The 14,186-nt window shown below is 44.7% G+C and overlaps 1 protein-coding gene across 6 annotated transcripts in view; it reads left to right on the top strand.

The window, feature by feature from the left end:
- Positions 1 to 11,662, top strand: part of LOC122376351 (G-protein coupled receptor moody-like) — a 33,601-nt gene extending 21,939 nt beyond the window's left edge. For 2 of the 6 annotated variants that reach the window (XR_006255615.1, XR_006255616.1), the window contains exons 7-11: positions 160 to 313; positions 4,465 to 4,664; positions 5,009 to 5,158; positions 10,116 to 10,947; positions 11,118 to 11,662. Coding sequence is in view for 2 of the 6 variants with exons in the window: in XM_043356171.1 (XP_043212106.1) it covers positions 160 to 313; positions 4,465 to 4,664; positions 5,009 to 5,158; positions 10,116 to 10,255 (644 nt within the window). In the remaining 4 variants the exon portion in view is untranslated. Of the gene's footprint in view, positions 1 to 159; positions 314 to 4,464; positions 4,665 to 5,008; positions 5,159 to 10,115 lie in introns of all 6 variants that reach the window. The other 4 variants (XR_006255613.1, XR_006255614.1, XM_043356171.1 and 1 more) reach the window with 2 other exon arrangements.
- Positions 11,663 to 14,186: the final 2,524 nt, after the last annotated feature.

Raw genomic sequence — 14,186 nt, 5'->3', positions numbered from 1 at the left:
CTAAATGAGAGTGTGGGGAGTACTTGAATTCATACATCCAGGATATTGATACCCTGACGACGATCTCTGTCTAACTGAAGACCGTTGTTTGTCCGAAGACTGAATGCTGACCTGTGACCAATGTTTGACTGATGTCTGAATGACGCCTTTCACCGTCAGGTCGGTTCGGCTACCACCCTCTTCTGATGACGTGCACGGTGGTCCGTGATGCCAACGGAAACTCGGCCAAAAAGGCGCTCTTTCTGATCGGCTTCCTGATCCCCTGCATTGCCATCGTCATCTGCTACGTGGGCATCTTCCTCGTCATCGTATTGTGAGTAGGCTCTCTCGTCAGTAACTATCTTGTGGATGTCATGCTATTATTGTTGCTCACCATCGTCATCACAATCATATCAATGTATCGTCTTGTGCGGCCGATTTAGTTCGGAGAAAAGAGCGCCATGGCCAGATTCGGAATTAAGTTTATTTGTTGAAGGACAAATTAAAATAAATAACGAGCAAGTATTTGTTATTTCAACAACCATACTGTCTAGCTCAAGTGTTTGATCTACGGAAAAGTCATAAAAAATAATTATTTGCTTAGCATATACCGGGTGGCCCAGAAAAAACGTTCCCAACTTTAAATCAATATTTCTCAGAAAGTGATAAAGATACAACATTGAAACTTCGAATAGTTAATGCGGCACACATTTTCAGTAAATGGTGTGATTTTTATGTTATTCGGTCAATTACTTTTTAAACGGTTCATGTTTCTAGCATGCCATGTAAAAATCACTTTTTTGCTCTGATGTTTACCAAAAATGTGAGTGAACGGGCCACTTCCATCTCGGCACCACGGCCTACAGCCATGACTGCTACTGGCAACTAGTCTCATTGGTGGTTCAGGCCTCAGGCAAAAAAAAAAAAACATTCCCTCTAGCTTTTTTCCTTATTCGGTCGATTTACTATTTGATCTTCTTGAAGGGAGGGCGATCAGCAGAAACCCATGCACCGTGCCACTCCTTCGCCTTGAAACAGAACTTGTGTTGAAACGAATGGCATCCAGTAACACAACTTTGGCTTAGTATTTGAATATTTAGCACATAAGTGTGACAAAAAAAAATACAAAATAGCAACACACGTGCTGGTATCATTCAAGCCGTTCTTTTTTTGTATTTTTTCTAACATTGTACGTCTAAGCAAATCATTACTTCCGTTCAACAACCGCAAAAAAGCAAAAACGTCTTACTTCATTCAACATAAGATTGCTGGCTTTAAAATGATGGTACAGTGTTATAATTTGACATACCAATGCGCAAAGAAGTGACGCAAACTTGATGAAAATTTTGGCTCGTTATTTGCACTCGAATTTGAGATATAGGCCTCCAAAGTTCGGAACGTTTTTTTTGGGCCACCCGGTATACTGAACTTCTAACGAGCTCCTGCAGTGGGTTTGCGTCATATTGTTTTTCGTTTTCCAGTATCAGCTTTCCTGAAGTTGCTATGTCAGAGGATTGCCTAACATGCTTACATAAAACACTTATTTAGTCCACACTGAAGGACGCTATGTGCAGCAACGCGTGATAGCAGTGCCAGGGTGAGGGACCTTCCTTTCCGCAAATCGCTCCGATTCCGATATGCGTCGGCCGGCTAGCGAAATATCTTGGTCGTATCTATGGTCGTGTATCTGTTCCCAGAGGAAAAAGAAGCCTTGACTGGCGACTGCCAGTGAGTAGTAAATCAGCGGCGCATCTAGCATTGCGTGTATCGCATAGTTACAGCACTGAAATATGATTGATGGGACCAATGCCCAGCGCGGAGCAGCCAAAGCGATGGATTGCAGGAAAGGAAGCAAAAACCGAGGCCTTGGAGTGGCCAGAGGTCTACAACCCAATTGAGTAGCTGACCTCGCTGTTTCAGTTTATTTTGCCAGTTGCCACATATATATGTTTAACCCTATTCCTGGCGGGCTCCGCCGGGACAAGAAACTGGCGGGGGGGGGGGGGGGCCGATTCGGCCCCCCCTTCAGATCTAAAAAACTACACATCGCAGCGACAAACGGTAAACGGCATCGGATACGCACGGTCAAGATCTACAATTTTTACTAAGGTCATTTTCAGGTCAGGTCAAAGATGACGTCACAGGGGTCGAAAAAGTCAAAATGGCGGCGCTAGATATGGAGAGAGTTTTTCTCGAATAACTTTCGAATTAGTCAAGATAGGAACAAACTAAGGGCATCATCGTGATCCTCTCGTCAATCCGCATCGAATGATATATATGTTGACCTCGAAAGGTCAAGGTCAAAGGTTGACCTCAGGTCACGTGACCTCGAGGTCATCATGTATATCATTCGATGCGTCTTGACGAGCTGAACACAATGAGACCATCCACGCGTCTGTATCTTGTTCCTGTACGGAGTTATTGGCCAAAAACCTTTGGTGACCTTTGATGACGTCACATGACCTCACAGCTGCCCAACAGCAAAACAGACCTCAAGGTAGTGAAGGTTGATCGTATATGAAGTCATTTATGGTATATGGGGCCATTCCGACCCGTTTTAGTGGTAAAAACAGGGAGTTCATTTTTCCCCCATTGACTTATAATGGGGAGGTCGCGAAACTGACCTGACCTTAGGTCACCGATATCAAAATTCCGAGATATACAAATTGCACATACTGGTACCCTAACTAAAGCCTGAAGAGAAGAAATTGATCGGTCAAAAACTCTAGCTCTGGCGTGATTGCAAACTTTTCTGAGGTAGGGTCACCAAACCGCCTCTGGTGACCTGACCTGAGGTCAGATCAACTCAAAATTTTCAGACATGTTGCGTAGAAGCCTTTTAGGAAAAGTCAGAAAATTTGAGCTTCCTAGCTCAACGCGTTTGGGAGAAATAACCAAAAAACCTCAGGGGGGGGGGGCTCCTGAGGCCCCCCCCCCGCCAGGAATAGGGTTAAACATATATCTGTGGCAAAATGTACTGAAATAGTGTGGAAATATGTAGGTCTGCATCACTTAATGCAGTCCTATTCGCGGAGCAACATCTTGCGCTGGCATTGACTGCTGATTAATTATACCCTTTCCACGCATACATGTGAAATACTGAAATACTGTTATACGTGCTCGGTTCTGACTAGATATCAGAACAGCGGTGACGTCATGCTATCGAAGTTGTATTGCAATGTAACGTGTTAATAACATGGACGGAACCGCTTACTCGATTATAACCTCGCAACAGTGAAAAACAAAGTTTCCCCCAAATTCGTCGACACTTCGTCCCATTGTACGGACATTGGGTGCCTGCTGCCACCAGTGACGTCATCATAGCATGCTATTTTTTTTCAGACACAATTTCCAGGTGTTTACCGTGAAAAAATTTGAACTAGAATATTTTTTCGGTCAGAAATTCTTGGCCAGACGCTGAAGCTGCCAAAACTCAAGTGATAGCTTCGATAATGGACTTGGAGGCAGCGTCCTTTTGAAAAAAGAACTATAGTAATATAGATTATACAATTACCTAACCGTTCGCGATATTTATTTTCCTGTAGTAAAAAATAAGAAATATTAACAGGTTTATTGCCTGAATATGTAACTCTAGCTGATTCCAGCAATCGTGTGCACTCCCTCCGACCACAAGCATGAAGAATGAGCGGCATTCGGATTAGCTCTCAGACTCCCGTCGAGCTTACATGAGTCAAAATGCAACTGTCTGCGACAATAGCTTGTCTATTTTCCAGTATGATCACTACGGATCAAAATAGTTACATTCCCCACTTCCAGAGAAATACCTTTTACTTTACGAGCCAAGCTAACCACATTCAGAGCTTTTGCGAAGACGATGATACAGTTCCTGGTAGAGGTGGCAAAATGTGGACCCGAGGACCCGGTCCAAAGAACCAGTCTGGACCTACATGGGTCCAGATCGGTTCCTGGAAATTTTCTGACGGGTCCAACCGGGTCCTACCATAAACTATACATCTTGCACACTACACATTATTGCAAAATATGAAGTGAATTAAGTGAATGTGTTTTTGCACACAGTAGCTCATGACTATTCCCAATTGGAAATACGCTGTTTTACATGATGCAACTAATGATGACTACAAGTACTTTGTATTAATTGACTTTTGGGGAACGGGTCCAACTGGTTCCGATTCCAACTAAGACCGGGTCCGACTGGTTCCAGAAATGTCCAGCCGGGTCTGGTTCGAGTCTGGTTCCCAAAATTTTCATCTTTTGCCACCTCTAGTTCCTGGTAAGGCGTCAGTTTGGGAGGAACCGGGTTCGATTCCCGGCGCCGCCCGTCCTATCGACTATCGTCCTAACCTGCCCACCAAGGGCCTCACATCACAACCGGTATCATAGGGAAGGCAACAAACAGTAGCCTCTCGTACACCGGAGAAATTTTGCCAGTTAGAGGGAATGGTGACGACAATAAAAACAAAATTAATCGACTTATCGATCGCCCCCCCCCCCCGCCCAATCCAGGTCGGACCGCAGAATGCGTCGCCACAGCGTGAAGGCCGGTGTCAAGGAAACCACCCAGCAGAAGAAATCCAGGGAGGAGCGCCGGCGCAAAAACGAAATGCGCATCACCAGGATGTCGCTGGTGATCTTCCTGACGTTCCTGCTTTGCTACCTGCCCGTCACCGTCTCCAAGATCAAAGATCCGTTCGTCAAGTACCCAGGTATGACATGCTCCGTAGTAAAATGTTTGTGTGAGCTTCAACTGTGCTGAAATTTGACTAAAATGTTTGGCATTCAATGTGGATTTTTATTAGGTATGTCGTGTTCAAATATCCTGGATGAACTTAATGTTTCGGATCTAGCCTTGCAATCTGCAAAAGTTCCATTAAAATACATGAGAGATGAAACCGAATGCTAAATGTGTGCCATTTATCACACGCTAATTGTGGAGCAAATTCAACGATGAATAATTCATTAAAACTCATCAGACCATTTCCACGAAACATCCTAGCTGAACAAGTGCTGTCCGTTTCTTTCAAGTAAACTCGTGCCCGTTTCATTACAGGTCTGCACATCCTGGGCTACATATTGTGCTACTTCTCCGCCTGTGTCAACCCCATTATCTACGTCATCATGAGCAAGCAGTACCGACAGGCGTACAAGACGGTGCTGTTCTGCCGCCGCCCTCGCCTCTTCTCCGACAGCTCCATGCAGTGTAAGTTGACTGTCACGGGCTCACAGACAGAAAGCAGAGGGGCGCCTTGGTGGGGAAGGTTAGTTTGAGCTCTAAAGTCAAGTTCGAAGGAGATAGAAAGCAGTTGGCACCTTATGTTTCTTGTTGTAGTCCTGCAGATTCGTATTGTTGTTATTGTTTCAACGGGAAGCTAGTTACTTCGACAAAATCCAATAACACGCTGATGGATGTCAAGCATAACTTATTCAGTATACTAAAAGTTACGCGACAATAAAACAACTGATAAAATAATCCACTCAGATGTGTATGGAACAAGATGTATGTGCTTCTTTTTACGCTTACGTTACGTCTTTTCGCGATCCCGTGGTTCGAGCCGCATTGGTGCTCACTGCAGCTTTCCAACGACGACAGAACATGTTGTTCACAGAACAAATTCACGGAAGACTCATAAAGTTTTCTAAAAAAAAAAATGTCAGATTTACTGATAACACTGCTCAGTCGCCTTGGTTGTATGAGAAAATGCTCGGTGTTTTAGGTATGCCGTGCAGAGTGTATGCCTCTGTCCCAGTTTCCAGGGCCGGAACATTTCGGTTGTCGGCCCGACTGGCTCGAATCTCCCTGGGAAAGCAGCTGTCGCCGCCGGAAAACGCCAGCAGGTGGCAGGAGTGTCGCCGTGTGTCTTGTGAACGTTTTTGGCTGTCAGCTGCTCAATAACCGGACTGCGCTTACATTCATTGGTTTCAAGACTTTCAGTGCATGCACATTGAACTTGAACGTAACTTATGACGCAGCCAATGGGCCTGCGTGGTATAACCGTGGGCGGGGAAATATCTGAGCCGCATCAAAATGAATGAAAATATCGGGCTGTTTGACTCGTACATTTGGAGTCCTTGCCTTATTTTAATGCTCAATTCCCAGATTCATAAGTACCTACATACATCATGTAAAACACCTGGAAGGTCAGGGTATTTGAGTTACCTCATAAAACAGAATTGAAGGAACTAACTAAAAAACAACCTCAACCGATCCAAGAAGGCAAAGAATAACTTAGCACTCTTGACTCCTGTCACCATTTGCTTTATTGTTAACCCGCGCCCCACTGGGGTCTGCGTATAACACGCCCTACTGGGGGGGGGGGGGGGCGCTATTCATAGCCCCCTCCTAACTCCGAAACTACTGGGCCGATCGTCAAAATTCAAACGGCGTCTGATAGCCCCGGAAAAACTGTCGAGCGAAACCTAATTTCATTGACCTCGAGGTCACCGATGACGTCACAGGTCAGGTCAAAGTAAAAATTATTCGCATTTTGGCTTGATCACGTTTTGGGCTCTGGCCGCCGTCTTACAAGTCAGATCAGGCTCATTTTTGAATCACACACTCGGGAACAGATGCTCTAGCTACCCTGAGGGTACCAAACTTGTACTTTGATTTTCAGGTCAAGGTCAGGTCATCACAGGTCACGAAAATATTATATCATGCGTCGGTCACGTGACACATATTTTATGGTCCATTTAGGTCAGAGATTTCGAATTTGATGTCGTCTGTGTCATCTGAGGTCATTTTGAGTCGCATTTAGCTTATGTTAGGTCACTTTCAGGTCAAAAAAGGTCAAATTTTGAAGTTAAAATTTTTCAACAAAAAAAGGTGTCTATTGGATGCAGTTTGAGCTCAGGAACACGATGGTGCTATTTATATTGGCGTACGATGTCAAATACGTGCTGAAAAATTGATTTGAAAAATTAATAATTGTGAATTTTTTGCAATAATGCGTAAAACTTGGCCATTTTTGAAGATATTTAGCTAAAACTTGCTAGAGTCAGTCATATTAATGCGTTCTATCATATATATTCCGGTTTTTTCGAAAAGTCAAAAATTTTTGAAAAAAAGTAAAAATATAAATTTTGGAGATTATTATATTAAATTTTCGAAATTTTCAAAATTTCGAAAATCCGAGATAGCAGTTTGATAGCGCAGTCAATTCTGAGTCCTCTAATGCAAAGAAATTGGATCTAGCGTAAAAACTGAGCTCTTGGGAGCGATTGCCGTGGTTCAATGTTTTGCGTCGAAATCGGCCGAACATGACGTCACTCTGACGTCATTTCCGGCCGCCCTATTGTAGGTACGAAGTTCAAATTTTGACACAAGGTGTCAAATTGATGCAGCCTAAGGTAATGAAAGTTTGGCGTCGATAGGTCAAGCGGTTCGGAAGTTATTGCAGAAAAACGGGAGGGGGGGCTATAAATAGCCCCCCCCCAGTGGGGCGCGGGTTAAATTGTAAAGAATATTTGGGAATTGGGTACCACTATGTCGATAAACGGCACACGATGATTTGAATGGGTATGACAGTAAGCCCGCGTGGTTACTGTCAAACACTTGGGTGGTCCGTGGTAGTTTAATTAATTAAATTATTTTGATTCAATTAATTAACTTATTGAATCAATTAATTGAACGTGGTCGGAATCAGCTTTTGGTTGATCTTAGTTCACTGATGCCGGTCTGAATATATGCCACTATCAATATAACACGTTTGGAACACTTCAACACGGTCACGGTCACGTATCACGTGCTGCTATCTGCTCGCTCCCTATCCGCCGTCAAATCGACCACAGCCATCCGTTTTTTGTGACGAGTGACGTCGGGGACCACGTAAATGGATTGTTCCTTGTTAACGTTATTTTGTGACTGTCACTCATAAAATGCCTAAAGCCAAAAATAGTATACCGAAACCCTTAACGATTGGCTTAAGATTGCATTCCATTCAATATATGGTTAAAAGAAGTGGAAATCTTTTATAGTTACGCATGGCGCATAGGCAAACCATTGCTGTTACTTTAACCTGTGCAAACTAATATCTGTCGAGCATCCATGCTGCTTCCCTTTTGTTTGACAGGCATAAAATAGGCCAGAGTTCGTTGGAAAGTACTGACCCAACATGTTGTCTTGCTTGTTAACGCGGCTAATTATATGAAAGCTGCACTAGTGACGCCAAAAGATGGACAAACATCCATAGAGATCTTATATGTATACATATAAGATCTCTATGCAAACATCCACCAACATCCACCGGCCGTTCTCGTTTTAAGTTTTTCGCCAGCATTTTTGAGGAATGGTTGTTAATTTCAATTACTGTCTGTCTTTCTTTTTGTGTTGGTACCAGCATAGTTTCGAGCATAATTGCTTTCGTGCTTGGCTTCATCGGAAAATATCCATCTAACGGAATCGAAAAGGCGCTAGCGCGCTGGTCTTTTTTTCGTTTAGGCTTATTAGATAATGGCACACACTGCATACGTTTTATTATTTTCTTTTGTGCGCATATGTGAAATAATAAATAAGTTCATTGTTTGCTAGCTTCCACTCATATCAAAGTTCTCGTCCAAACTTTTAGCTGACTTTTGCAAGGAATTCTTTTACGGTAAACAACATTCTCATCTGCATTTTAAATCAACGAAGAAAAGAGCAATATTGTGTCAAAAGAGCTTTTTAGCCTTTGGCGTTTTTTGTTGCGTCGATAAAACTGATTAGATATTCAGGTCAGACAATGCAGGCTCAAAACAGTCATGACTCAGCCCATAACTTATTTATGCAATTTTTCTGCATATTGATGTGTGCTATGTAGTAGCGGGGCGCATTTGATTCGGAAGTAGCCACATCAAAGCGCACTATGAAGCAGAGTGCTTTCAGCAAGTATCGGGACTTTGTGAACTGGTCATCGTGTATGATGCATACATTTCACTTTTTTATAAGACAGGACAGTAACAGGGGCGTAGCCAGGGTTTCCTCCAGGAGGGGGCCAAACTTACAGGGGCCCAAGGTAAACCCCTCAAAATCCAAAAAGTCATCGGATTTCGTCCACTATTTTTTGGAGGGGGCCCAAATAAATTAAAAAAGTATCAAAAAATGAAAAAAATGTTAGAAATGAGGGGCAAGCAGTTGATGGGTCCCTGCTAGATAAGCCCACGAATAGCTTCATAGAGTCGCTCAGCCGGTTCTGAAGGCGGTCTTGAGGGCCCCGTAGGTCGGATGAGGGTCCTTCAGACCGCCAAAGGCCCCTACAGCCCATGAGAGCCTCGTAAGCCCTGATAACTTGACGAGGGCACTCTAAGAAACAAAAAAAACCTCTGAATACACGACAGGGACCCCTGAGCGCATGGAGGGCCCCCTGATCGCTTCACGGGGCCCTCTAAACCACAGAAAGGCTCTCTGAGTACACGACAGGGCCCTCTAAGTGCATGAAGAGGCCTCTGAGCGCGCGTGACGGGTCCTCTGATCTACAGGAAAACTCTCTGAGCATGTAAAGGACCCCAAGGGGCCCCTGAACGCCTGACAGGGCCAGGCGCGTAGCTAGGATTTTCCTCAGGGGGGCCAATCAGACCGAAAGGGGCCCATGTGAGCGAAGGGGCCCAACTTTTTTTTAATTTCATGACGTAGTTATTTGCTTAACTACCTTAAAATTACGAAGGGCCCCTGCGAACCCAATGGAGAGGGCGCCGAGGGGCCCAGTGGCCAGTGGCAAAGCCTCAGGCCCGAAGGGCCCTTTTATAACCAATGAAGAGAGCCCAGAGGGCCCTAGCGGCAAGGTCTCAAGCCCGAAAGGCTCCCGCGAACCCAGTGGAGTGCCCCGAGGGGCCCTTACGCTACTTTTATTGTACCCCTTACCGTACTTATGACACCACGATGGGGCCCTTTTGGGCTCCAGGGGGGGGGGGGCATGGCCCCTATGCCCCCCCCCTTGGCTACGCCCCTGGGACAGTTACAGCCGAAATGCTAGACACCGTCCCATCGAGTACATCGAAACAGACTCCATGCCTCGTAGGATCTTTGGTCGATTCAATATTTACGCAGTCATTAATGTAACGCTGCATTCCAGCATTCTTAACAATTATCCAACGCACACATGGTAAAATGACTCGCCAGTTAAACTGCTATCCCTGTATCGTTAACAGTACTCTGACAGTGTTCACCTCTGTGTCGATTGCAGCGAAGGAAAGCAAGTCGCGCGACGGGGTGATGGGCTCGCGTACCTACATGTCCCAGGTCTCCAACGACAGCGTGTCCGGCGGCACAGCCATGGAGGAGCTGCCGGACGTGTTTCCCGACCCCAAAGACAACCGGAAGTGAGCGACATCCGGCCGGAAGTTGGCGACTTCCGGTCGAGTTCCGGGTGTGTCGATGACGTCACCTCCGAGCTGGACCACAGCTGGAGGACAGAGGAGTTGGAGCTTAGTGAGAGGACAGACAATGCGAGCACCAGGTGGCACAGAACGCCAACAAACGCTGACACACAACGGGGTGACGTCACTACTGGTCACTATCACGTCACTGATCGCGAGTGTCATCGGAGCGATCAAGGGGTTACTTAAAAATGCGTGATTGTTGGACTGGAACGCCCATTGCTGACTGGCAAAGTGATTGCGTTTACGAGGGTGAATGTCTCTGAATTGAGTGTGCACGAGAAACTATTTTTGCGTTTCTCATTGAATAAGAACTAAAAGGAGGGCGAGCATGCACTGCTTATTGTTGATAGGCAAACACGCATATGGCGGCATTTATGCGGGCATTGAGAAATGTTTCACATTTCCGCTCAGTATGCACAAGTTTTGATGCTGAGTTTGGTTTATACGTGCGTCATTTTCCGCCCATCGCTTGCTTTTGAAGTTGATGTGTATTGTGTGTTGATAATGAACAACAAATTGCAGAAGGAATGGCGAACCCGTCGACAACAAAATGCTGATACCGCTATGTGATATCTGTGCTTGGTGTAATTAGGATATATCGAGTGAGGTTCGTTTAGAGGGATGCGTGTTATGACAATCAGTGTTTAGTATTGTTAGACATATTGATAAAATCTGATGGCCAATAGTTGCAAACCAAAATGGTAATTAAAATTTAAATCTTCTTGTATTTTATATAAGATTTGTATTTTATATGAAATACAAAATATTTATATTTTAATTATCATTTTGGTTTGCAACTATTGGCCATCAGATTTTATAAACAATCAGTGTTGTCTGATGAGTGCAGGCCCAGACGAGGACATCATACAAGAGGTGCCTACAGAGCCGTTAGTACTTAGTGCTGTCTTTACCATGCTCTTTAATCGTTTTTTAATCGTTTATTTTTAATTTGCTTTGTCGACTATGAAGTGAAGATTTACCATGATATACCTACTATGCTTTCCTATGAGGCTCAGTCATTCTTCGTGCACAATGAACAGAAGAAGACTTCGAAGTTATGTAGATAAAAACAACAATAATGCATTGACGTATGAACGGAGTAAGCTAAGTGTGTTGGCGTTGATGATATGGACGTAAGGAGCCTTGCTGGGTTTCACGACTCTTCTTCTCCCTTGCTTGCAGACATTATACGAGCTTATAGGCATGTTTTTGGTCTCGCTGGCTTAGAACTTCAAAATATGTATGAAAAAACATATGCCTGGCACTTGGCAGTAGGCAACGTACATACCTATAGAGCCTGTGTTTGCTGTTGGTATGCCCAACTGCGGACAAATAAAATGTGCAGGCCGTGGACGGACTCGTACGCAGCGTCACCTACAGCTGAGGTCGAGGAAGGATGCTCGTCGCGACATCTGCGTGAGAAGAACATCGAGACAAGATTTGCTTGCTGTAGAAGCGTACCGTAGTTTCGTGCTACTTTGGCCACCAAGGGCAAATTTGGCCCAAGCCTGGAAAAATAATTTGTTTTGCTGTAGCTTTTGCACTTACCTAGTGCAGAAAAGCTGTTGTTGTAAATATTGTTGTTTAGCTGGGACATAGTTAATGTATAAAACGTTGTTTTGACACCATGTATACATATACATGGTATTTGTAGGTATGTATACATATACATACAAAAGTTGTTGCTATATTTCAGATAAAATTGTTCATCGGTTACCTTCGGGAACAATCCTGAGTTGGTCCATAAGGCCAAATTGAAGGGATAGGAGGAGTAAAAACAACCCATGAAAAGTTAAGGGAAACTCAGGGTTGGCTAGGATCCCGTGAGGACGGTTAACGGCTGCGCCAGTGCAGTGGTGAACTTGTGGTTTCCAGCTTGTAGTGGTTAACCCTCGCCCACACATGCCATTTTCCCATCCTAGAACGCCCAAGGGAAGGGGGGTCCCACCTCCGCGCCATTTCGTTCCTGCTGGAGCTAGAGCTTCGCGGCAAAGACCAGCAGATTCTTTGGGAAGAGACAAAACCAATGGTACCCAATTTTACTTCATTAGGTCAATCATTGACCTTCCAGGTCAGGTCAAACTAAGAAATGTTGCTGTTTGGGGCCACCGTGATCGTATGTATGTAAGTACGTGGGTACCCATCATATACCGATGGCGCTGCCGTTTGTGGTGCTACCAAAAATACAGTAAAAAACTTCACGAAAAGCAAATTCAGCGAGCCTAAAATGCAATGTTTTAGATGACCTAAGTTGACCTTAGATGACCTAAGTTGACCTTGACCCTGACCCTTACATCTGCACATCGTCGAATAGCATGTTCCATGATAGGTTGAGGTAAGACTAGCAAAAACATATTGAAATCAAGGTGTCAATAGCTCACAAGACCCATAGCCAACGCAATATTGAGTATTGGCCATTTGGGTCATGACACGATCTGAAAAACAAGGTAATATCTCCGGAACCAAAAACCACAGAAACTTGAAATTTTCATTGGACGCTGACAAAGGATAAATCAAGCTTCTAGCTTTAAGAATGTTTAGTGCAGAGCACAAAAGCTACCTGGAGGTGGTACCCCCTCCCTCCCCCGCCCATGTACGGGCGAGGGCTAACCCTCGCCCGTAAACGGTGTTTTACCACCTTCGCCCATGCCGGGGGGGGGGGGTGCGACCCCCCTGGCGTTTGAAAACGGAGCGTCGTAGAGCTTAGCGGAAAAGACCAACGGATTGCTCTCAACGAGATCCCGCGATTGGTGGTATATTTTTTTGGTCCTAGGTTAACATTTGACCTACTTATGACCGGTCAAAGGGCAAATTTTCGGAATAAAAATCTAACTTTTTCATATTTCCGCGCCGATTGCGGCTAAACGGTAAGACATGTAGACTTGAAACCTTCACTATCGTGATCCTTGATCAATTCTCTATCGTTTGGTGTGTATTTCGATATCATAACTCTAAAAATGATGCATTGGGAGCATCGGAAGTCTGCAAGGTCATTTGTGCATTGGGTCACGTCAGGCGTGTGACGTCACTGACCTGACCCTGACCCAAAATGAACTACAAGAAACAACCGACGATGCCTGAAATGGATAGCAAATTCGAATTCAGGGCATCAAAATACCCCGAAAAGGCATACAAGTGCAAGAAGTCATTACAGGTCAACCGAGGTCACTGACCTTACCTTGACCTTTAGTAACCTTCAAAATGTCAACGGACATTGTGCCAATGTCAAATCAGCCAGTTGTGATTCTAAAACAATCCATCAGTGTGTCAGGTCAGTCGGCATTTATACCAATGTGAAGCAATCTCCAATTTAGCGTAAATCTGGCCGGAGGTTGTTCCCTTTATGACGTCATAACTCCGTGACCTGACATGACCTTGACAAAAAAAAAATACCAAATGTTGCGCAAAGGATGCCCCAGAGGGTACTGAAAATTTGAGCAGGCCATCTGAAACGGTTCGGCGTGTAGCTAAGAAAAACCTCAGGGGGGGGGGGTTGCACCAACTTCAAAAAACTTCAACCCCCCCCCCCTACATGGGCGAGGGTTAAGGTAAGTTCAGAATACACAAACATTCAGAATGGAAACTCCTTTCTTTAAAATATATAATAAAATAGGTGGACATCGTATGCCGTTTTAGCAACCAAAGGAAGCCGCTGCCTGGAACATTATTTATCAGAGTAGCGCCTTCCTTTGGTTGCAAAAACGAAATACGTCCCGTCTCTAGGTCTATGCCTGTCTGGTCCCGATTTGAGAAGCAGTACTGACATAGGTACTGTCAGCAGTCAGGTCTGAGTACCGAGTGGCAGGTACTGATGCCACCGTTGTTGAGATATTCACGAAAAACCAGGGAGGGGGCGTAACCTCCCCCCCCATCCC

The sequence above is a fragment of the Amphibalanus amphitrite genome, unplaced genomic scaffold, assembly GCF_019059575.1.
Source record: "Amphibalanus amphitrite isolate SeventyFive unplaced genomic scaffold, NRLGWU_Aamphi_draft 002109F_arrow, whole genome shotgun sequence".
Classification (NCBI taxonomy): domain Eukaryota; kingdom Metazoa; phylum Arthropoda; class Thecostraca; order Balanomorpha; family Balanidae; genus Amphibalanus; species Amphibalanus amphitrite.
Note: the sequence above shows the minus strand (reverse complement) of the source record. Positions and strands in the feature narration are given on the sequence as shown.